At 43.3% G+C, this 26,080-nt stretch overlaps 1 protein-coding gene across 4 annotated transcripts in view; it reads left to right on the top strand.

Annotated features, from left to right (window-relative positions):
* Nucleotides 1-12,651: 12,651 nt before the first annotated feature.
* The window catches only part of atp11c (ATPase phospholipid transporting 11C (ATP11C blood group)), an 81,908-nt gene continuing 68,479 nt past the window's right edge, over nt 12,652-26,080 (top strand). For all 4 annotated transcript variants that reach the window (XM_083652218.1, XM_083652220.1, XM_083652219.1 and 1 more), the window contains exon 1: nt 12,652-13,110. In XM_083652218.1, the coding sequence (XP_083508344.1) occupies nt 13,084-13,110 (27 nt within the window). In that variant the 5' untranslated portion in view covers nt 12,652-13,083. The remainder of the gene's footprint in view (nt 13,111-26,080) is intronic.

The following is a 26,080-nucleotide window of genomic DNA, read 5'->3' as shown; positions in this document are numbered from 1 at the left end:
TCTTTCTTAAAGTATAACCATTATAGCTTAACTATTAAGTGTTAGGTTTCTCTCTAAAGTAAACACAGTATCCCACAGAATCATCCCTCAGTCGCTCCTTTGTTTTTCAAGGTTTAAGATAAGGCTGAGTGCAGGGAGTGAGAGACAACATGTATGAGGAAAAGCTATATTTCTTTCAAACTCTGGACTCTTGCCCAAGGACATGTTTCTGCAGGTGGAATCTTTCCAGACCTTCTAGCAGAGCTTTTTCTAGTTCAGAAAGGCTGTACCTCTGTAATGAGATGCTCACTTGTTGCAATCATTTAGCAGTCATTGACAAGAAAAGGTTGGAGAACCACTGCTCTAGTAGACTGCTGGTGGCTGAACTTATCCCTCAATGAAGAGTTTTACAGGTCTTTGAATGTGTCCACATCAATAAGTGATGTGTCCTGGGACACTAGCATCATAGCAAAAGAAAGAAAAAAGTAGTACTGTAACATTAAAAGTCAAAAGTATCAAAAGTAGTTTCTTATGTGTATAGAGCTTTATTAAAAAAGGTTATTAAATGTTTTTAACTGAAAAATAATGTATCAATCAATTGGATAATCCATGTAGCGTACAATTATAAAGGCCTTGGTGAAAGTTGTTGAGCATTAGCCTACCTCAAGGTAGAGATATTCATTCTGGTCTTGTTTTATATTCAGTGTAATTGCTAGAGTTGTATTAAAATGAATGTGTTTTAAAATTACATACACCCAGATTCTGCATGGCTGTAGTGGGACAATGTGTCGAAAGGTGTATTTCATGCTTTTACAAAAAAAAAAAAGTTAACAAATATACGGTAATTAAGCAATATAGAATGAGAGCCAGTGTGTTGTGGCAAATATATCCCGCTGATCAGTTGTTATCCCACGAGGCCGCAGGCCGAGTGGGATAACTGCTGAGCAGCGGGATATATGCCACAACACACGCTGCTCGAGTGCTATATTGCTTTTATAAAACGGTTTCCAAGTATGATAATATAAATATAATAATAATACTATAAGTCCGACTGGCATGGTATTCTGATAGAGTCAGTTGAAACACTACTGTAAGGCGGGACCTCTAGCAAGAAGATAGACGTGCGGGTGATTTGATTGGATCGTTCTGGAGACTGAAGTTGACATTGGCCAATCCTGGCGCTTGCTGAGAAGCTGAGAGCTTTTTGCAAAGCCCGACACCAGAGCCGTATGCCGACACCAACTAACGTTACGTCTTATTTAGAAATGCGGGGTTAAGAGTGAGGGCACGCGAGAGAGGGGTTAAGACATTAGCCCGCGTCTATTCTTGTACAAAACATAATTTTCTGCGAAGTATTAGTAAAGTTATAAGCGAAGATCGATTCACAAGGATCTGACATCTGTCTCCGCCATTTGTTTTTTCTACACTGTCATTTGAGGTAACCAAAGCCTTTTAGTAAGATAGTTGCCATGGCAACTCAATAACCCATGGCCATGGGTTATTGGAGTGGGTTATTGGATTTATACAATGGCTGTGAACCAATCAGATTGCTTGATTTGAGAGAGCCGTTTTATAATTCAAGTTAAACTATAGCAGTATTGTTTTTATGGTAGCCGTAATGCTCAATCTGATAACACAAAAAGTTAAAATATCATGCTTAGTAGCCTGTGTAGTAACAGCAGCCGATCCAAGTTTAATCAAAATTCGTTTTGGCTCTCCTGTAAAATCTATAACGCTCTTATGCCCTTTTGGCTGCAAGTCGTCGATACGTCTAATGATTTGAAATACAGATTAAAAGGTGGCCCTTTAGAGATTATTCATGGGCTCACCACTTGAACCTTTACATATAATCAAGCTGCTATTTGAAGCTATCATCTCCACTCCAAACAGCAGCTAGTGGTTACTATACCTTCTACACGTACGGTACCAGATGGTTACCTCGGTGTGGTTTTGCCTTTGATAGTTCTGAACTTCAATGAACCAAACTAGCTTTCATATAGTGAACCATTGGGTCTGTGTAGGACTGAACCACATTTGAACTCAAGCTATTGGCTCTCTACTGTCTGCATAGAAGATATAAACGGGCAAATCAGAATAAAGAACCCTTCAAGAAAATAAAACATTGCAAATACTTAAAAAAAAAAAAAAAAGTTGCCATTATGATTTGCCTGCTTTATAGAACCACAATGAATCTATCTAAAACTGCTTTTGTTTGGTTTGATAAAACTTCTAAAAAACTGGAAAAGTTTTAGTATCAATGTTACAACCTGTCTAAAACAACACATTGAATTAAGCTGGGGGGAAATAACTACACAACATAAACTACAGTAGCCTACAAGACAAACCACATCAAACCAAAATAACAGAACAAAAGGTGTGCATCTCAGTGAGGAGGGAGAGAGACCACTCCGTTTATATGCACACTTTTTTCCTCAATCTGATTGAAATCAATCGGTTTGGGCCTGTTTCATCTGATTGAGGTGTTTATGGAGCATTTTTAATCGGTTTGGGCTTTTAAACCTATTTCAAGCTGATTACTAGGCTCCATGTAAACGTGCCTACTGAATGGTCTGAAGCATGCGGATGCGGCCCGCGGGCGCCACCTGTGTGGCCCGCGATGGAATTGCATTTTTTTTTTTTTTTTTTACACAGTGCACCTGAACGCAACATGCAAGATACCCGCTGAATAAGTGTCCAAATGTTCATGTCATTCTGGCCAATACTCCACTTCTGTTATAGCATTTCAGTCTGGAATATGGAATATCTTTCAATAATCTTTATGACTAAAAGGCTACATTGAATTAGAAATTTAAATAATTAACTCATTGGTTTTGGATTTATTTAGCTTCAAGACTGCATTTTTGTTCGTGTGACCCGCAACACAGGCTTTGATCATCCCGGGCCACTTACTGATACTTATGCTTAAATTAACCCACTCATATTCTGATTTATTTCAAGAAAAACATTTTGGCTAGTGGAAATTCTAATTGCCTGGTAACTTTAAAATCTAGCAGCCATATTGGCAGGTGGTCAAAAAAGTTAATTTCAAGCCCTGAGAGCAGGTGGTGACATAGGAGTGAGTGAGAAAAGGATGAAATATTGGTGGTTAAGACTGAATAATGACATCACAACTGTTAATTTAAAATTAGTTATTCCTCTAAACGTGGCTTCAAATGCACCAAATTTTTCACGCTGGCGCCGTTCGGCCCTCAGCAAAACCTGGTAGCGAGGACATTTTTTGTGGCCCTCTCTATCATCAAAGTTACCCATCCATGGGTTACGGCATGACAATATTTGTTCGGCCCCCGGCAACAATCTGGGTTTCTCATGTGGCCCCCCATGAAAAATAATTGCCCACCCGTGGTCTGAAGGCTTTTAGAGCCAAGGCGCACACGCTCAATCAACCTTAACGACCCCAACCACTGGGCTCCTGCAAGACAGGACCAGAGTGTGGGAGGGTCATCACAGCAAGCCAAAAGAATCTCTTACTATGGGACTTTTCACCAGCAGACATTTTGTGTCTAAAAGGCAGGAAGTAACACAGGTGCAAGCAAAACATTAATGAGGGTTTCCAACTTCCAATTAATTTATTCAGGGGTGGCCAAACTCTTTTGGTTGTGGGCCGCATACAGAAAAATATAAGTAGTCGTGGCGTGGGCCAAACAATATTAAGCACGGCAGTTTTCAACCTGTTTAGACTGAAAGCGGGGGGAAATTAGACCATGACCCTTGTGCCATCAAGGGAGCTCCAGTTCCAGGTGCTCCAGGTGCTGAGCACCTACATTTTAGGTGCTCCAGTGCCGGGGCCCTCCGCCCTCGTTAATGTTTTGCTTGCACCTGTGTTACTTCCTGCCTTTTAGACACAAAATGGCTGAGGTGAGAAAGGTGAATACGGTCTTTTTCAGCTGCGACCAGCAGCTCTATAAGTCACTCCGTTGGTCGGCCGGTTGGTCAGTCAGTTGGTCAGTCGGTTGGTTGGTCGGTCGGTCCACAAAAAGTTCACCACCCTTTAGGTCGGAGACTGACATTTGGCATGGAGGTCAAGTGTGTGTGTATAAAGGTGTGTGTTTGTGTTCATGCCTATGGGCTAAAAGGGAGGCGGTGCGGGGGGGGGGGGGGGGGGGGGGGGGGGGGGGCACATTTCGAAATGCAGGATTGTAGGGGCAGAGGGCTGAAATTTGGCATGGAGGTCAAGTGTGTGAAAGGTAGGTAGGTAGGTAGGTAGGTAGGTATTTTTTTATTAATCCCCGACTTTTGTGAGTTCACACTTGTTGCCATATCAGTTTTCACTAAACACAAAAAGCAACAAAATACACTGTGCACCGTGTTATCATCCAGTAGGGCAGCTACCACTTTGGTGACTATCACTTCTCTCACAGTAATGCCACAACATGGAGATGTCATCTCACCTTATTTCCCTAATGCATTCACATCATTATCATACACATGAATACAAATGCACACTTGATGCCCCCCCCCCCCCCCCACACACACACACACACACACACACACACACACATCCCATCCCATCCCATGCAGCTCACCCGTATCCATGGTAGCATTAATGATATCCGTAATATGTACATAAAAATCTTTCTGTTTTGTGAACCATTATACTCCTATCACTCTTCTACGATACACCTGTCTCACCCTCACTATTCAAAATGACCATATGTAAACACCTGTGTGAAAAAGTGCCCTGTCATGGTAGGTGACTGTAGGTAAAATTCAAACTGCCATTGCCACATTCAAATGGCTGCTAAGATGTCATGACACACAAATACAAATGAGCTCTTTGGAACGGCAAGTCTCAGATTTCCAATCATCGACAGGCTGCAGCAGCCAGCACAGCTGAGCATGTCGTGTTTTGATTTGACATAGAAAAAGTTGTTTCAACCCAACTTCCCCTCTGGCTTTCGAGCACTAGTAGGCTACAGACACTGCCTTCCTCAAAGTGATCAATGACCTTATGACGGGAAATGCATTTGGCATTCTAATCCTTTTAGATAGCCTCGCATTTGAATTGTTTTAGAGTGTGATCGCCACACTGTTTTAGGAAAGCACTTGGTCTGGTGTTAAGGAAATATAGCTCTTCACTGTTTTCAGCTCTTTCCTTTCAAATAAGCCCATTCAGCCCACCCATTCAGTCACCTTACGTTCAGCAGACATATTACATATGGGGTCCAGCAGGGCTCAATCATGGGCCACGTCTTATTCTCCATTTACAGTACATGCTTCAACTTGGATATATTCTCCATGAACATAACAAAGGCTACAGGGGCGGTTTTAGCATGAGAGCTTTGGGTGGGCTCAGCCCACCCAAAGGTCATGGACCACTGAACCCCTAGGGGGGTCCGGGGGCATGCCCCCCCAGAAGAAAATTTTGTACAGTTTCAAGTAAAAATGGATCAAACTGGCGCACTTTGAGATCAAAATGAAGAGACTAGATCTATGAAGAACTACACACATCAATATCTTCTGTACCGTTCTGTGGTTTTACAGCGATGAAAAAAATATATATAAAATATTGTTTCCCTATATATACTATATATATTCTGCATACAGGTTACTATATGGTAGAATTATGCTTGCATAAATAATACCAAAATCACTTCAGGGGAGTTTCAAGTAAAGTAACATTTTGCTTTGTAGGCAAAACAAAAGTAAAATTAAATCAAAAGGGAACTTCCTAACTTGGCTGGAATAATATTCCAACAAGATAATAATATACTGTAAGCACTAAAGCAGGAGTTTCGATTCTGAAGGGCTTAATTTCATTCAGATAACAAGGGACCCGTTTCAAGATTCAAGATTCAAGATTTTTATTGTCACTCCATGGTACAAGTATCACGTGTGAAATTCTTGTGCTGTGGACTCCGTTTACAACATAGTACAAGTGTAACAGGGCATATGAGTGCAAAAACAACAAGAGACACAACAAGCAATAAGGCAGTATAGTGTGATAAGACAAGTCAGAGACAGTGGCATATTCACTGCACATAGGTGCACATGTCGTGTGCATACTTTAGGCGTGATTCAACATTTTAAATTCGGCGTATTTGACATACAGGTGCAAATAGCATATTCCTTATTAAACATACAATTAAACTCTGCGTTTTAAATTCGGCGTATTTGACATACAGGTGCAAATAGCATATTCCTTATTAAACATACAATTAAACATTAGACATATGTAATGGTAGCAGCTACAGTACGGTACAGTAGCCTACGGCTACTACACTATTTGTGTTGTGTTTGAAAATATGTTTGTCACTTATGCCCATATGTTTCTCAAAAAACATCGCATCCATTTACACCCGCTTTACTGCGAGCTAGCATGACATGGCTGGCTGGTGCGATGGTAGCTTACCTACCTTCCTCCAGTCCACCTGTTTGTCTGGCAGGCACAGCACAAGTTATTTTGTTTAGCCTACGAAACAACGTTACGCGCTAATTTGCATATCAATATGCACTAATTAAGTAACTACTAACGACTCTGACTGCTCAATGCTCACCTCACAGTTTCATTGATCATCAGTGAGGAGAACGATTGTGTGGACTAGTGGAGGACCACTTTGCTGCTGTACTGTGTGTGTGACCTGTGTGAAGTGATGTGGGATAAGGTAACTAGATGGAGGAGGGACCGCCTAGCCGCGGTTCTAGAAACTTTTCGGGTGGGCTGAACCCCCCTACATTTTTGTCTCAGCCCACCCTAAGAACATAGAGGGGGGGGGGGACACACGCACACAGCGCATTGAGTGTAGTCAGAAACTGCTACTAATGAGAAAAAAAAAAAAAAATTGCCTCTATTTTTTGGGGTGGGCTGAGACTATTTTTGGGTGGGCTAAAGCCCACCCAAAAAAGGCCTAGAACCGCCCTGCAGATGATATTATTGCATAAAACCTAATGATACACAGTCTAAACACTAAACACAAATGCAGACTTTTTTTTGACAACATCTAATTCAGAATTTCGCCCCAACCAACTCCATAAACTAGGTACATTTACAGTATAATGCCAGTAGCAATAAACTTTAGTGTAATCTTTGAAATTTGATCTTCGACGAACAACTTCGAGGTGCCCTTCAACTGGAAAATAACCTGTTTTGATCATTCCATGTAAATACGTGGGCAGACCCAATGTCTTACGTCAGCATGCTGGCTATGGCGAGGCTATGTAAATACCATCAAGAAAAGAGTCTGTTAGTGTGTCTTGCTGCTGTAAAACCTGAAAGCACTATAGCCTACATTTATACATGTAGGCTATAGATGTGGCTATGTAGCGGCTACATACCGCTTCCTGCCAGAACTGGGCAACAAGTGAACAGATCCAATTCATGTTAATATTAATGATGCAGGGAGCTTCCAAAGAGCATAGGTAGGCTATCGTTCTTTTCCATGAGATGAGATATGTGAGGGGTCAGATAAGAAGTGGGGAGATAGTTATGTATACAAAATAAAAATCTGCTTATCCACAAACTTGTGGGAAGCAATCATGATGCTTCAAATAGGAACTTGTAATGTGTTTCTGATACTCACTATAGTCAGGGATCCACAGGCCCAAAAGCTCAAGAAAATGGGTTGAACCTGACATGGCATGCTATACTTTTTTTTTGTGTTTTATCTATTCATTTGGACATTAAGGTCCACTGAATGAGAGGTCTGCTCTGCCGGAAACCTTGCGAAAAAAAGTTGTGGCCATTTTTGGATATGAAGCCTTTATTTTTTGACCGAAAAATGTGAAAGAGTTTTTTTCCCTCAAAGTCCTCAGTGGGTTGCGTAGGCTGTCAATAAATTCATCCCAGGTACACAGAACATGTGTGTTGACAACACCAAGTTAAGAAATACACTTACAAAACCTTTCCAAATGATTTATAGCCATTTTCTATTACAAAAAATCACTCGTTTTTTGAATTTTCTCCATTATTTTCATCTTTACTTTGTTAGTAAGCAATTATATCCTGAAATATGACATCAGCCAATGTGTCATTCTTTTCAGCAGATATTATAGTCATTCCACACTAAAGATGATTAAAATCAACCCAAAATCAATGGATCTGTGGTGATTTTATTACCTTTATGCTCGAAATTCCTCGAGACATGTTTTTAGTTTTAACAAAACCCTGTACCCCAAAGACAATACTTGTAACACAAGAAATTCAAAACAACAAAATGATTTTAATCACAAAATGTACACTGCATGACAAGCCAAGAAAACAATTATTGTTATACAGCTTTGGATAGATTGTGACCAGTATCTAGAAAACATTAAATTAAACATTAGCTGAACAAAATTATTGAACACAACACATTAAAAAAAGAAAGAAAAAAGACTGGCAACAAGGTCTATAATATAACAAAATTAACTTTGCAATGAACAAAATAACTCAATCACTGTCACTGTCTTCAAGTGTGAGAAATAACTCAATCACTGTCACTGTCTTCAAGTGTGAGTTCAATCCTTGAACATTTGTTGGGGTCCCCAGTGCAGAGACATGCGATGACACACTTGACATTGGCTCTCACACAAGAGCATCCTCGGGCACACATGCTTTTCTTGCAGTGACAGTATTTCGTGTGTTTGAATTCTGCAGGTTTTGCCTCCTTCAGCATCATGGTTGCCATCAGCTTACCACTGACAAGCTCTCTGCCGAAGTCAGTTGCAACAGGGTAGGTTGGTTGAGACATGTGTGCTCGCTTGCATACAGCCAACTGATGCAGGGCTCGGCGAAGGTGTAACTGGAACGAAGGCATCTTCGGTAGGTGGAAGGCAACGCATGTCTCCTGTGATATTGCCAAAGAGATGGGCTCGCAGTGCATCCAAATTACCACTGAAGTCACTCCTCTCATACAGTGACACCATGTACCGCCTAGCCGCTGTCACAACATCTTCTTTAACATCCAGGCTTTCCCCAGGGTTACCGTATCTGCACAGGGGCAGAAGGTCTTCCAGGTGATCAACGGCAGTTTTGTAGGCGTGCTTTTTTCCTCTTCTGTAGAGATAGCTCACTGTGTCACATCCAGTCAGTAGGTGCTGAGGAGCATGGAGGAAAGATCTGCAGCTTGAACATCATTGTTCACTGCCAGGGCGTTTGCGATTGCATGAGCAGGTAGATATCCATCTTCTTTACCCACAGCTCCTGCAGGCCATCCATGTGTGCAATGTAGTATATGCACATCATGATCACGTCTGTGTCAGTAGCCACCACTACAGCCCGTTTGTGGTGCAGATGTTGTAATGAGTATGCAATGTGGGCAAACATCCTGGTATCTGCCTCCTCATGCTTCTCACAGGATAGTTCTGGAAGCTCAACCTGACAATCTGCTTTTAACAGAACAGTGCGACCAGGGTCAATTACATGGATGGCCTGCAGGAGCTGTGGGTAAAGAAGATGCAATCGCAGACGCCCTGACAGTGAACTATGATGTTCAAGCTGCAGATTTTTCCTCCATGCTCCTCAGCACCTACTGGATTCAAGATTCAAGATTCAAGATTTTTATTGTCACTCCGTAGTACAAGTATCACGTGTGAAATTCTTGTGCTGTAGGCTCCGTTACAACATAGTGCAGTATAACAGTGCAAAAACAGGGCATATAGATGCAAGCAATAACAGTAAACTTTTCCTTTTCTTTTCTAGCGTAGACACCTTAAAACATAAATAAACATTCTGTTTGCACAGGTGCAAATAACATAGGCATAATTATCATATGTAATGGTAGCAGCTGCTACATGATTGTTTATTTGTGTGTGTTAAGGAGTCTCGTGGCCTGCGGGAAGAAACTGTCCCTCAGGCGATTTGTTCGTGCATTTGGGGCCCTGTATCTCCTCCCTGAGGGTAACAGGGAGAACAGGCTGTTGTGGGGGTGGTATGTGTCCTTGATGATCTTCAGGGACCTCCTGAGGCACCGCTGATTGTACAGTTCCTGCAGTTCTGGTAGCTCACATCCTGTTACGTGCTGGGCCGCACGCCTCACTCTTCTTAGTGCCCTGCGGTCCATGGTGGTACAGTTCCCGTCAGCAGGCCAGTCAGTCAGCAGGCTTTCAATGATGCCTCTGTAGAAGTCCCTGAGGATTTTTGGCCTTAGCCCAAATTTCTTCAGGCGTCTGAGTCCGTGTAGTCGCTGTTGGGCCTTTTTGACAACAGTGTCGGTGTGGCTGGCCCATGTCAGGTCCTGGTGGATGTTGACTCCCAGGTACTTGAAGCTGTCCACCTTTTCCACCACTGTGCCATTGATGGTGATTGGGGGGGGTGCGCCCCCCCCCGGGGGTGTGCCCCCCCCCCCCCCCTCCTGTAGTCTACAATGATCTCCTTGGTCTTGGAGACATTTAGAGAGAGGTGGTTGTCCTGGCACCATTGTTCCAGGGCCTCCACCTCCTTTCTGTAGGCCGTCACGTCGCTCCTGGAGATCAGCCCCACGACTGCTGTGTCGTCTGCAAACTTCACGATGGTGTTGGAGGTTTGAGTCGCCACGCAGTCGTGGGTGTAGAGGTCGTACCAGAAGGGGCTGGAGACGCATCCCTGGGGCACTCCTATGCTGATGGTCAGTGGGGAGGAGGTGAGGTTGCCCACTCTCACCACCTGGCGGCAGTCTGTCAGAAAGTCCAGGATCCAGTCACACATTGCTGTGTTTAGTCCCAGGACCTTGAGCTTGTGCTGTGACACAGTGAGCTATCTCTACAGCCAGCTCTACAGAAGAGGAAAAAAGCACGCCTACAAAACTGCCGTTGATCACCTGGAAGACCTTCTGCCCCTGTGCAGATACGGTAACCCTGGGGAAAGCCTGGATGTTAAAGAAGATGTTGTGACAGCGGCTAGGCGGTACATGGTGTCACTGTATGAGAGGAGTGACTTCAGTGGTAATTTGGATGCACTGCGAGCCCATCTCTTTGGCAATATCAAAGGAGCCATGCGTTGCCTTCCACCTACCGAAGATGCCTTCGTTCCAGTTACACCTTCGCCGAGCCCTGCATCAGTTGGCTGTATGCAAGCGAGCACACATGTCTCAACCAACCTACCCTGTTGCCATTGACTTTGGCAGAGAGCTTGTCAGTGGTAAGCTGATGGCAACCATGATGCTGAAGGAGGCAAAACCTGCAGAATTCAAACACACGAAATACTGTCACTGCAAGAAAAGCATGTGTGCCCGAGGATGCTCTTGTGTGAGAGCCAATGTCAAGTGTGTCATCGCATGTCTCTGCACTGGGGACCCCAACAAATGTTCAAGGATTGAACTCACACTTGAAGACAGTGACAGTGATTGAGTTATTTCTCACACTTGAAGACAGTGACAGTGATTGAGTTATTTCTCACACTTGAAGACAGTGACAGTGATTGAGTTATTTCTCACACTTGAAGACAGTGACAGTGATTGAGTTATTTTGTTCATTGCAAAGTTAATTTTGTTATATTATAGACCTTGTTGCCAGTCTTTTTTCTTTCTTTTTTTAATGTGTTGTGTTCAATAATTTTGTTCAGCTAATGTTTAATTTAATGTTTTCTAGATACTGGTCACAATCTATCCAAATTAAGCTGTATAACAATAATTGTTTTGTTGGCTTGTCATCCAGTGTACATTTTGTGATTAAAATCATTTTGTTGTTTTGAATTTCTTGTGTTACAAGTATTGTCTTTGGGGTACAGGGTTTTGTTAAAACTAAAAACATGTCTCGAGGAATTTCGAGCATAAAGGTAATAAAATCACCACAGATCCATTGATTTTGAGTTGATTTTAATCATCTTTAGTGTGGAATGACTATAATATCTGCTGAAAAGAATGACACATTGGCTGATGTCATATTTCAGGATATAATTGCTTACTAACAAAGTAAAGATGAAAATAATGGAGAAAATTCAAAAAACCAGTGCTTTTTTGTAATAGAAAATGGCTATAAATCATTTGGAAAGGTTTTGTAAGTGTATTTCTTAACTTGGTGTTGTCAACACACATGTTCTGTGTACCTGGGATTAATTTATTGACAGCCTACGCAACCCACTGAGGACTTTGAGGAAAAAAAACTCTTTCACATTTTTCGGTCAAAAAATAAAGGCTTCATATACAAAAGTGGCCACAACTTTTTTTCGCGAGGTTTCCGGCAGAGCAGACCTCTCATTCAGTGGACCTTAATGTCCAAATGAATAGATAAAACACAAACAAAAAGTATAGCATGCCATGTCATGTCAGGTCCTCTCAAATTTTGGGTGACTGGATCCCTGACTACTAGTGAGTTAATGCAAAATGCCATACATGCAGGCCATGTAGGCTATGGCATTGTATTCCTTGTTATTAATTATAGGCTATAGGATCTTCTGTAATAGTGATCTTTTATAGGATTATAGTTCACCAAACTGTTCCCAATCCAAAATCGGATTGCCAATCTGAAAAATCCCTTCTTCACAACACATTGAAAGAATGAAACCTCCAGTGGCAGTAAATACTGCTCTCTCTCCCCTCCTTGAAGCGCAGCCAGTCTCTCTCCCTCTTCCTCTAAGTTAAAGACCGCATTACCCATCATACATTGTGAGCAAAACTCACCACACCTTCATCGGGTGGAGCTTGTGAACGTGGGAACGTTTTGGGGTTGCTGCTGGTCGCTAGACTCAGTGAAAATTGTTTGACAGGGGAGGTGAGGCAAGCGACCTGTGCGCAGGATTGGAAATAGAAGTTACTTTTTAGTCTATTGGCCCCAGCAGTGTATTGAGTGACCGGGGGAAGCAAACTGGCTCGCATGCGACAGATGATTTTACCAGTCTCAGCAACAGGGCATAGTACAAAATGTCACGGACTGTTTCAGCCTTGAGCAGCATAGGGAAGCGCGACTAGTACACCGCAACGCGGAAAATATTCAGCGGAGAGAGAATGCGAATGGTGCGAAGAGACCGAAATCAAACAAAATGGAAACGATGTAGCGTCGCTGCGGCATTTCATATAGCTAGAACTAACGTTAGAGTAGGAAATAGATAGCTATAGGAGCTAGTAGCAAGTTAACTCATATACATGTAAAGTTATTCCCCAGAGGAGCTGAAACGGAGCCTGTAGGTAGGTGGCTTTTGAGACAGCGGAGGTCGCCAGCATTGAGAAATCAAAGAAGATAAGAAACAAGAAGATGCTACGGAGAAGACTAACCCGTTTGGTATGTGTGCCAGGCAGCAACACTACATACACACGGCTAGCTTCAGCTTGTGGCATCCGGCTACTCCAGCTAGCTGGAATGCCCTGAATTCACTGTGAGCTTGCATTGCCAATATTTGCCTTTGCAGTGTCTATTGTAGGTTATGTTGCATGTCACAAACTGTTACTTCACTTGGCAGTGCGAAGCTGCTGTTGTCTCACTCCATAGCTGTTGCCAGCCAGCTAGGTAGCTACCTGAGGAGTATATAACGTTAACTATGGCCACTTAAGTTCTTGGCTGCCATGATGAAGGCACGAACGTTGACGTTAGTCGTTAGCTGACTTGAGTCCCTAAACTACACTTTCAGCTCAAATACAAGGATTGTGGGGAAGCAGTGTTTATTTGTCCCCAATGAACACTAACCTTTTGTTTTTAACTTCAACGTTCATTGATCAAATGCACAATGAAGATAGTCTTGATCGCCCACCTGTATACGCCGTCGCACGCACGCAGGTCAGCTTGGTCCTACAGCTCAATTTGCAGAGCACATGGGGTGGGGGTGGGGGGACTGTGTTTATGCTTGTGCATCTTTTGTCCCTTCACTGTACAGGTGGGCTCGTTTCTCCTGTATAAAATAGTGTCCCATTTTTTTTTTTTTTTTTTTTTCAAATATGCTATATCAATGCTACTTTGTGTGCAACAGCCACAGGATTTGTGCATCCAATAAGTTGGTATTTTGCTGAGATTGACCGCTTTGATATTTCACGAGTCATCGATTTGCTGCTCACCCTTTTAAGGTTTGGTTTCATTGCCCTTCTCATAGGTCTATCTATAGTTATTAAGTCATGGAGGCTAGTAACTATCCACAGGGACCGTAGCAGCACGCCCAAGTTTATGAAGGCCAAACCATCTTTACTGCCTTTTTATGATGCCTCTCATGCACCAGTAACCTGTTGTCACTAGTGGGTTGAATCCCCCATGCTGTACGTGAGCAGTATAGATACCGACAGTGAATAAGGAGAAGCAATATAATAATTACACCGCCTGACCCTCTTCCTGGCCTCTCTCTAAGTGTTGCCAGGTCAGCGGATTTTTTCCTGCTTCTGGAGAGAGAGGTTTGTGGTTGTAATTTCTCTCCAGTGTGAGGAGCGGTAAATAATATTTTGTGCCGAGCAGCCAGCCATACTGTCATTGATGCACATTGTGCTGTTATCTCAGGCTCTGGCTCTCTGCCTCCTAATTCACACAGCAGCCTCCCCTTGCCCACGGGGGAGAGGTATGTGAATCATGGGAGAGAGAGAGCGAGAGAGAGAGAGAGAGAGAGAGAGGGGGATACTGCTCATAGCAAAGGCAGTGAAGAGGCTGCGTGAGTCTCACTCCAGTCTCCCACTACGATGCACTGTACCGCTAAACCCTGAGTGTGTCTTTGGAAAGTCATTAAAGATGGCTGTGGGAATGAGTGGGGCCGCGCACGCTTTTCATCGGGGGGAGGGGGGGGGGGGGTTGTAATGGTCTCTGTCAGGAATGCAACAATCACAGTTGCCTTTGATGTTCTCTGAAGCCCTTGAAGGCACCAGCGTGTTCTGGGAGAGGTGGTGGAGCCTGGCGGAAAATGGGATAGTATTCGTTGTGGGAGCCCCCCTTGACTTGACTGCGAGGAGGAGAACATATGAAATGCACCATTGACCAGGCAGTCCCTCAGCGTCTTTTTCCTGCTCCCTTGGTAACCAGCAGTAGGCCCGCTCCCACTCAGTAGCTAGGTAGACGCATCACATGTCGAGCTTCTGCTTTATGGTTGGATACGGTACAACAGCAAAATGCTCCTTTGCTAAACGGAGATGAGCACACGTACGGTAAGCTCCTGTCAAGAGGTCCAGTCCTCCACCAAGCCAGAGGGTGGACTCTCTACAGGTGCTCTTGATCTGTATACTAAGGCTGCTGAAATGACCACAATTATTTTGTGTAAATCTTATTGCAAGAACTGATCATTCATTTTCCAGTTGCATACTGTCATTTGTTAATTTCCTTGCAATATATTTTTGCAGAAACATACCCAGTGAAAGCATAACAGAAGGATAAATGCACAAATCAACAAAGAATAAACTCAGATTGTTGATCTTCTACAATCAAACGTTCCTCCTCGCCCCACTCCATTGCACAGCCGACTAACGCGAGGTGGAGCTTCATATAGTCTCTAGTTTTCTGGCTGGGCACGGGCCTTTGTGCCAACAAAACTGTTTTAAACCTGGGGAATTCACACCGGCATGCGCCGGCGGGGACACAAACAAATGCACCCAGCGGTCTGGCTCAGGCCTGTTGATTTGACTCTTGTGCTGTCAGCTAAGCTGGAAGACGCCGATTGCCTTACATCATGTAACCTGACATGTAACATGTTTGTTTACCTGGCCACAGCGCTAGTGTCTGATATTCTTACTACACAGCGGCATTGCCATTATAGCTGGCCGAGAACGCGCAACGTTATTACCAGACCAGAGTAAAAAAAAAAAATATATATATATATATAATTATTATTATTATTATTATTGTTATTACGCTATCGATAATTGATCGTTAATTTTTCCCGATTTTCGATTATGGAAATTGTTCAAAATGAACATCCCTAGTTGAAAGCACTGGAGAAGTCGAAGAACGTGACTGTCACAGTGCTAGCCGGGTTGTCAAGGTGGGTGTAGGCGCGGTTGGTCAGGTAGATGACAGCGTCCTCCACACCAAGTCGGGGCTGGTAGGCCAACTGGAGGGGGTTGAGGGATGGTTTGACGATGGGCCGGAGCTGCTCCAGGACGAGTTTCTCCAGGGTCTTCATGATGTGGGACGTCAAAGCTACCGGCCTGTAGTCGTTGGAGCCACTGGGTCGTGGCTTTTTAGGCACAGGGACGATGCAGGACGTTTTCCACATCACGGGGACCTTTTGGAGACTCAGGCTTTTATTGAAGATCAGCTGGAGCACATCACACAGCTGGGGGGCGCAGGCTTTGAGCACTCTGGGGCTGACGCCATCAGGGCCTGCTGCTTTTCTTGTGTGTAGCCTCAGTAGCTGATTCCTCACCTGGGCCGCTGTGATGGTCATCGTGGGTGGGTGGGGGAGGGGTGGCATCGTCAATCAGGAAGCCACTTGGGGGGGAGAGGGGGGGGGGGGTAGCCTCGTCACTGGGTGTGGGGTTGTTGCCTGGGGGATGGGGGGGTGGGGGTGAGAGTGAGACATCCTGTGAGCCATCGAGAGGGGGGAGGGGGAGCCGTGTGGTGGAGGCTGTTTGCAGGCTGCTATCAGGTGAGTCGGGGGGGGGGCCCACGGGGGGGGGCCCACGGGGGGGGGCCCACCGGGCCAACTGCACACATTGACATTATTGAGCTTTAGATGTAATAAGATTGAGAAGTTTTAAGAAGGGAAGAATGGAAACAATAGCTGACCTGTTACATGATTGTAGCAGTGTTTGTGTAGTGTTTTCTGTGCTAACTCTATGATAATGAGTGTGTGTGCTATTTGGCTTATGGTGAAACTACAGCCATCACAGGCTTGGACATAGGCATACATTTTAATTGCACGTTATCTACGATTAGTCAATATGCTGAAGTGCACTCAAAAATACTCATGTGCATTTTTTGTGTAACAGCAGCATGTTAATCTGCCAAGGGGAAAATGCACTCTAAGCACTATGAAGTGAGATTATAGCATATACTTTTTCCCCTTTTCCCTGTGATTTAGCATCCGATTCTTAAACAGTCCAGCGCTGTATGATGGAGCTGTTTTAAGCACCTTTTGGGTGGGGATCTAATTGCAAGCTGGTGGGGCTCACCATGTGGCTGCATTACAACTCTCGCACGCAAATTCCATTGTGTTTTGAGGTCCGTCAAATGCCAGGCTCTTCTTGAGTGCCACCAAGTCTCCGTTTTTTTCCGGCCATCACCTTGAAGCCCGATACTTCAACGTGAGCCTCGAGTAGGACGTGTGTCTGCGGCAGCTAGACCGATGTCAGCTCAGCACGTTGGCTGCAGTAAATCAGCCGCGTTGAGTTGACCTGATGCTCCGCCACATTTTCGGGGGAGCTGCACGAAAGCCTCGCCGTGCCCACGGAGAGGCTTTCACATCCGAGTATAAACGAACCTTTACTCCTCCTGAGCTGTCAGCTCTGCCCAGGGTGCAGCACCGCTCTACTCTGCTCCTCCTCTCCCCCTGTTCTGCTTTCCCTACCCTTTTACCCCTCTGCCCCCTCTCTTTTACCCCTCCCTCTCTTTTACCCCTCTGCCCTCTCTCTGTTACCCCTCTGCCCCCTCTCTCTTTTACCCCTCTGCCCCCTCTCTCTTTTACCCCTCTGCCCCCTCTCTTTTACCCCTCTGCCCCCTCTCTTTTACCCCTCTGCCCCCTCTCTCTTTTACCCCTCTGCCCCCTCTCTCTTTTACCCCTCTGCCCCCTCTCTCTTTTACCCCTCTGCCCCCTCTCTCTTTTACCCCTCTGCCCCCTCTCTTTTACCCCTCTGCCCCTCTCTCTTTTACCCCTCTGCCCCCTCTCTCTTTTACCCCTCTGCCCCCTCTCTCTTTTACCCCTCTGCCCCCTCTCTTTTACCCCTCTGCCCCTCTCTCTTTTACCCCTCTGCCCCCTCTCTCTTTTACCCCTCTGCCCCCTCTCTCTTTTACCCCTCTGCCCCCTCTCTCTTTTACCCCTCTGCCCCCTCTCTTTTACCTCCCCCCGCCCCCTCTCTGTCTGTCTTCAGTCTGTCTCTCCTGCAGCAGGTTGACACACTGACCGCACTGGGGCCTGTCTGTGTCAGCCCTGCTGTTTCCGCCCGGTCGTGACCTAAGCACTACTAAGCAGACCCTTGCCTGGCAGGGGACATTGCTTTGTATGGGCCTGTGCTGGCATGCATGTCCAGCAGACTGAGTTTCAGAGCCTCAGGCCATGCAGGAAATCCTGTTTCTCAGCTCGGCTTCAGCTTTCTTTGGGCTGGAGATTTGTTACTATGATACCTACACAAACGAGTGCAGACATAGTTGACATGCTCATGCGTGCATTTTTTTTTAATAGTATTTTTAGGGTATTTTTTGCCTTTAATGCATAGGACAGGCAGGGTAGACAGGTGAGGTGGGGAGAGAGAGAGGGTGTAGAAAAAGCCCTCTCATACAACTGATGAGGCCATACACATTGGGACATCCGCCGGCCGGATTCGAACCAGCGACCTAAGGATCTGATGTCACTGGACCACCGTCATCGGTGATGTCACTCAACTGTGATGTCATCGATGATGTGACTTGAGCAAGTGTGAGGTCATCGATGATGTCACTCGAGCAACTGTGAGGTCATCGATGATGTCATAAGTGATGTCAGAGTTGGAGCGCGTTGTTATCGGACTGTTTGGTTCTGTGTTGTTTGACTGTTAGCAGATCGGCTGCTTTACAACAGCTGGATTGCCCCAATAAAAGCCTAAAGACCAGCACATAGTACGTGGAAGCTACAACTTCCTTAGAGAGGGGATGTCATGTGGCAAAGGACCACGGGTGGGATTCGAACGCGGGACAAAGCCTTTGTGGTACGCGTTCAACCAGGTGAGCGACCGAGCCGCCCCCTCATGCGTGCATATTGAGATGTTTGTGTGCTAGATCACATAAACAAACAACAAAAGTTGAAATAGATTTTCAGAGACTTGATCTGGTATCGCTCTTCACAGGAAACTCCTGTTTTGTTCAGCAATAGAAGTGGAATTGCTTTATTTGTGATATTCTTGCCTGTAGTGTTCATTGGGGCGTTTTATCTACTGATGCATATTACATTAAGGCCCCAGTAATCTACATCTAGTCTCATCATGTCTCTTATTGTGTTTTGGCCTTGCTGAGATATCTACTTCAGAATGCTCCAGTATTTAGCGATTGGCTGAGTTGATTTTTAGGGGATTTTTTTTTTGTAATTTCATTTAGCTAATTTAACGGTCTAATTTCATGATAACTGGGCCTAATTAACCTGTAAAGCAAATTCAAAGTGTGAAAGAAATAACAGTGGAAAAGAAATAAAAGGCATTTTCCATTTGCTGGTCAGAAACGGCACATATTATCACATATAATAAAGGACTTGATTTTCCCTTTATCATTTGTAAAACAGAAAATTAACTAGTAAAACACAAATGTAGCCGGCTGCTGTGTGTCTTTGAGAGAGAGAGAGAGAGAGATTGGTGCAGAAAAGCAACGTCAATTAGGGTTTTGCAATGTCAACCAAGTAACCATCGCGATGGACGATGGCATCGTCGTTGACAGGACGGTGGGGAGGGGGCGGGCGGGGGTGATTAATTAATGATTTATGAAGTCGTTGCGGTGCCATTTGGCTGCGCCGGTTCCGCTGCAATGCACGTTCACATTTACAACAGGACAGCTGAGCTCTACATGTCATGACATTAGAGACCAGAGGGCTTGGATAGGCTACTACTACAGCACAGAGCCAGGCGACTGAAACAGTAGGCTATATTGAGAGACGCAAAACAAACTAGCAGCTGGCAGAAAACGGACAGAATTACTGGCGGCTAACATTAGATTTGTGTGGGCTCAGGTTTGAGATAGAAACACAGCAGCAGCAGCCTATGTAATGGAGCGACTTCATGGAAACAGGCGAGTAGGGCTGGGTATCGAGTTTCGATACTTACTTGGCACCGAAATGGAAACATCGATACTAAGGGGTATCGAAGCCTCCCTTGTCAATCGATACCAATTTTCGATACCAAAACAAAACAGCGTCATTGAGCCTATAAGCATGCGACATGCTTGCACGCCGCGCTCTAATACGGCTGGTGATTGGCTGTCATGTAGAGCAGTGTTTCCCAACCGGGGGTACGCGGACCCCTAGGGGTACGCGAGCACATTGCAGGGGGTACGCGGAAAGATTGAGGATTAATACGATTTTGCGGCTCTTGTCACTCTCGTTCTGTCTTGTGTTGTAAATCGAGCGCACCCTTTCCTTTGCAGCGGTGTGCTCGGCCCCTCCCCCAAAGCCCAAAACACACACACACCGCTCGAGTTGGGAATGACTGTCATGGTGAACAGAGAGCCACTGCACTTCTCCTCCCCGCTTATTTCCGTAGTAGCACAAGAATAAGATGAGAGAAGTCACAGAAAGAGAGCCGCTGGTCGAGAGGAGAGGTAAAACAACGTATGTGGGGTGGAAACACTATGGTTTCGCCGAGTTTAAAGGTCCACACATCAAGAGCGATGCGAATATACAGCACGGAATTGCGATGCGAGTTTTGACCCACCTGTCAATCACAGCCACAGACTTGAAACAAACAGTGCAAGATATGCGCGCCGCGGTCGTGGCAGCACTCCGCAACACAACCTATCACTTGAAATCCACTCACAAAGTGGTCTATGACCAAGCAATAAACGCCAAACGAACAAAAATACAAAGCCCCATCTAGTTACTGCCACCGCATACAGTCATCGATTCAGGACACTCTTTACAATGCGACCGCATATTCAACAGCTAACGAGCTCACAGATAAACATTAACAATAGCCTATTATGAACCTAAACGACGTAAGTCGCTTTGGATAAAAGCATCTGCCAAATGAGTAATTTAATGTAATGTAAACAAACGTTACTAGTGTTCTCATTTGGTTAGTTTTGAGGTTTAAGGACTACTAGTTCATGTTTACCAACATATTGAATGTAGATTAATAGTTGCAGTTGGTTGTGGCAGTTCACTGCAACATAGTAGGCCTATACTGTATATTTATTTTAGTTTTTATTTTATTTCTAAATCTTTGCACTTTTATTATTTATTTTCACTTATTTATTTTCAATTATATCTAAAATCCAAAGACATCCAATGTTAAATAAAAAGGCAGTGTAAATGTTCAATAAATTCATGATGTTCTCAATGTCAATGAGTAATCGTGTTAAATAATCGTGATCTCAATATCAATCAAAATAATCGTGATTATGATTTTTGCCATAATCGAGCAGCCCTAACATGTCCTCTGATCGTGAGCTGAAGATGGCACATGCTGAAAAGTCATTGACAGAGTTTTGGTGTGATGTTGAAAAGGAATATCCTGAGCTGGGGAAATGTGCACTGAATTAACTTTCGCCTTTTGGATCTACTTATATGTGTGAGGTGACCTTCTCAGCTCTGACCCACATCAAAAACAAGCAGAGGAACAGACTGAATGTGGAGAACAGTCTGGTAACAGCTGTTGCCACACTGCCCCCAGAACTATCAAAGCTTATGAAAGACAAACAAGCTCAGGTGTCTCATTAAAGCTGCCAAATAACTGAATCATAAGAGTTTTGTCATTCAAATGATTTTAGTTTAATATTCAGTTGTCTTCATTCTTGGCAGTGTTTTGCTGTGAGGTTGAAAGGGAATATCCTGAACTGGGAAATGTGCACTGGACTTTTGCCTTTTGGATCTAATATGTGTGCTATTTTTGTGTGCTATTTTTGTGTGATGTGCACTGATTTGAACTTTTGCTTTTTGGATCTACTTATCTTATGTGTGATATTTTGCCTGGTAACAGCTGTCCCCAGAACTGTCAAAGCTTATGAAAGACAAACTAGCTCAGGTGTCTTTTTAAAGGTGCCAAGTGACTAAATAAAAATAGTTGAAACTGTTACTGTGTGAGTCTGAATATATCTATCTCTATATAGGCTATATATAATATTTTGTTCATTCTTAATAAGTGTATAGCTATTTGTATTAAAGGGGAGTCATTCAAAACGATTTTAATTTTATATTGTTTTAATTTAATAATCAGTTGTGTTGGATAGTAAAAGTTGAATGAGATTAATGGAACAAATTTGGGAGAATCATCAACACGCTGTCAGGGGGTACACTTGGCATGGCAAAACAGCTCAAGGGGTACACGGCACAAAAAAGGTTGGGAACCACTGATGTAGAGGCATGCAGGAAACGTTACGCCCACTTTAGCCGGTGTGTTTGTTGTGACTGTGAGCCAGGCGTGCGGTGCGGATAGTATACAATAAGTTAGCCACTCAAGCTACTCCTATCCTGGAGTACCATATGGCGAAGATGATGAAAAGCAGGAAAAGAAACAGAAACAACACGGACTGGTTTCCACAGACAAGAGAAATAATTGAGAGGTGGGTCAGCTCAGCTTACCGCAAGTTAGCGGTTATCAGATCCCTCAGTCTGACAAATCCATGCATCTGGCTGTGAGTTGTAGCATTAGATCGTTTAATTAATTGCCGCCGTAACGTTATGCGCAAGCGGGCATTGTGTATTTTTAGCAACTCGTTAACAAACGCTGATGTCATGATAGTTTGTTGAATGTAAATGCGATTCATTTATATTGATTGGCTAGTCAGTGAAGTTGAGCTGTCTCGTCAGATTTGACAAGAATGACGTTCTGTTGCAGCAGTGAGCACACTGATCTGCAACGCTAGCGTTAATGTTTAATTAATTAGCGTTATCGTTATGTGCAAGCGGGCAGTTATCGCCCATGTATTTTTAGCAACTCGTTAACAAACGCTGATGTCATGATAGTTTGTTGAATATAAATGCGATTCACTTTGTGGCATATAAGGCTATATTGATAGGCTAGTCAATGCTCAACTAGTCTTCCATGCATGAAGTGGAGCCATCTCATCAGTTTGGACAAGAATAGAGTTCTGTTGCATCAGTGAGCATTAAACCCTGATTTGCAACTCTCTGTTTTGCACTGAAAACTATTCCACTGATTTATTTGTTTTAGCTACATTTCTTTCCTTTGTAGTACTCCAATATTTTTTGTAGGGACGGCAATACGTTTAGAGAACTTAAAGTTATGTTAAATACAGTAGGTTTTATTTTTTTCTGCTGTAAAACTTAAGATGGGGGGAAAACTAAAGATTTGTAAAATAATTTCAATGTGTAATGCAGTTTTATTTTTGTTAAAATGGATTTTTCTAAAAATTGGTATCGAAAAAAGTATCGTTCAGGAACCGGTATCGAAATCCAAGTATCGAAACGGTATCGATATCGAAAAATTTTGAACGATACCCAGCCCTACAGGCGAGTTGAATTCACAGTTGAAGACTTGTAACATTACTCACATTGGGCTGAAAACAGGAAAGAACATGAAGTTTATTTTTTGTCTTAACATTTTCACAACAACACACAACCGACTTCTGCTTATCCTCCCCTCCTCCTCTCTGCTCTACTGCTTCTACTGGGGACAGGGTACACCTGTTTAATGCTGCCCGTGCGTCGCGGTTGAGTGGAGTTGGCCTTTTTTTTTTTATTAAATCAGCAGAATATTAATTTGAACAGATAATTAATCACGATGGTCCGATGTAGAAGACTCAGAGGTCCATGGTGGTCGGCCCATCGACAATGCCATCGTCCATCGTGTATATATATATATATATATATATATATATATATATATATATATATATATATATATATATATGTATATATATATGTGTATATGTACATACATACACACATACACATACATACATAAAACACTAGTCATTTAAGCAATATAGCATGAGAGCAAGTGTGTTGTGGAGAATATATCCCGCTGATAAGCTGTTATCCCACGAGGCCTGTGGCCTCGTGGGATAACAGCTTATCAGCGGGATATATTCCACAACACCACGCAGCTCGAGTGCTATATTGCTTTTATAAAACGGTTTCCAAGTAGAATAATATAATAATAATAATAATACTATAAGTCCGACTGGCATGGTTTTTCTTTAAGAGTCAGTTGAAACACTACTGTAAGGCGGGACCTCTAGCAAGAAGATAGACATGCGGGTGATTTGATTGGATCGTTCTGGAGACTGAAGTCGACATTGGCCAATCCTGGCGCTTGCTGAGAAGCTGAGAGCTTTTTGCAAAGCCCGACACCAGAGCCGTATGCCGACACCAAGTAACGTTACGTCTTATTTAGAAATGCGGGGTTAAGAGTGAGGGCGCGCGCGAGAGGGGTTAAGACATTAGCCCGCGTCTATTCTTGTACAAAACATAATTTTCTGCGAAGTATTAGTAAAGTTATAAGCGAAGATCGATTCACAAGGATCTGACAGCTGTCTCCGCCATTTGTTTTTTTTAAACCAAAGGCTTTTAGTAAGAGAGTTGCCATGGCAACCAATAACCGAGTCCAATAACCCATGGCCATGGGTTATTGGACTCGGTTATTGGATTTATACAATGGCTGTGAACCAATCAGATTGCTTGATTTGAGAGAGCCGTTTTATAAATAGTAATACATAACAATTATGTATAAGACAATAATTGTTGTCATATATACACTATCCCATACATAGTATACAATAACGTAACTATATAGTTATCCATTTTTTTAAATGTAGTTATTCATACAAACATACAGTCAGACAGACATACACACATACATACATACATAAAACATGTCATCTAACACCACCACCAGCATGTGAAAATCAGTGTAACACTCCTGCATTCCTCTCCTTGTACCTTGTGAAAATCATATTTTTGTACAATATTTTAAACCGGTTTTTGTTTGGACATTGCTTTAGTTCCTCACTCAAACGGTTCCATAATTTCACACCAGAAGTTGAAACACAAAAACCTTTCATAGTTGTACGTATACTGAGAGTTTTGAAATTATATTGTCCCCTTAAGTTATAACCCCCCACACGATCCCAAAATAAATTCTGTATGTTTTCTCGTAGTTGATTGTTTCTTGCCTTGTACAAGTTGTACAAGGCTTGTATCTTTCCTTATTTGACGAAATGCAAAAGCAAAGACCTGAGCTCTTCTGGGCAGATGATGGCCAGAAGTTGGAGTGGTTGTTTAAGACTGAGGTATTTATTAAGACTGCTAACTTTATCTCTAGGGCCTGGAATAGAAGGCAAGCACAGCTCTTTAAGTAGGTTCAGGTGGTGGTTTTCATGCTGTATGTATTCTGGGTGTTTCTGTTGGTTTTATGTTTTGATCATTGTTTAAATGATGAACAGTAAAAGTGTCCTGTAAGCCCATGTGGGCTGGGCTTCATTCGAAGCATTACACTTAAATAAAGAAAATCAATCAATCAATCATGTACATTATTATTGCTGTTTGATATGATACAATGTCAGTGAATTTTAATAATTTTGACTGTAAAAATAGTGTTAGTGTGTTCCAGATAGCCAACCTTGTGTATTTTGATGCTTTCTTTAATACTGCGGGACAGCTGTTCAGCCTGTCTTTACAGCTTATTGCTTAGCAAACTTCTCAAGCTGATTCTGGTTGAGAAAGAGTAGCCTATAGGCTGTAATATTTCACTGAAATTAGATTTTCACATTAAAGAACGCAGATGTCAGTGAATGTCAGAGACGTGTGGGGAGTGGGGGACTAACCCGCTGCCTGCACACGCACACAGCAACGCACACACACGTGCACTCCCCCGCTGCCCGCACACACACGTGCACTCCCCCGCTGCCTGCACACGCACATGACGCACACACACATGTGTGGCTACAGTATATCTGCAATGGCCGTTTGATGGGCTGATGGTGGCCGATTTGAACATTTGAACATATCGCCCAACCCTATTGCATACCACGTAACTGTGACACCCTTTGTTCGAATCCAACCTGCGACCTTTGCCACTTGTCAATTAGGGCTGTGAATCTTCACTGGCCTCATGATTCGATTCGATTACGATTCAGAGGGCTACGATTCAATTCGAGTACGATTATCGATGCATCTCGATGCATCTCGATGCATCTTAAATCGATGCATCACTTTTTTCCGCAATACATGATTTATTTTTTCTCACTTTCTTTTTTCTCAATGTGTGGCTACTTTTAAAATAAAAGTGCATTTGGAATTGCATTGTATTATGATCCATAATTAAAATAAACAACTGCATGTACTTCCATTATATTTTATTTGATTATTATTATTATTATTTTTTTTTTAAATAATCGATTTTTGACATTTGTGAATCGATGCAGAATCGTGCACGTCCGCATCACGATGCATCGATTATTTTTGACACCCCTATTGTCAATGCCCTCTCTCCAC

Source organism: Poromitra crassiceps (genome assembly GCF_964638095.1).
Source record: "Poromitra crassiceps genome assembly, chromosome: 15".
NCBI classification, from domain to species: Eukaryota; Metazoa; Chordata; class Actinopteri; order Beryciformes; family Melamphaidae; genus Poromitra; species Poromitra crassiceps.
This window is presented reverse-complemented; position numbering and strand designations above follow the sequence as displayed.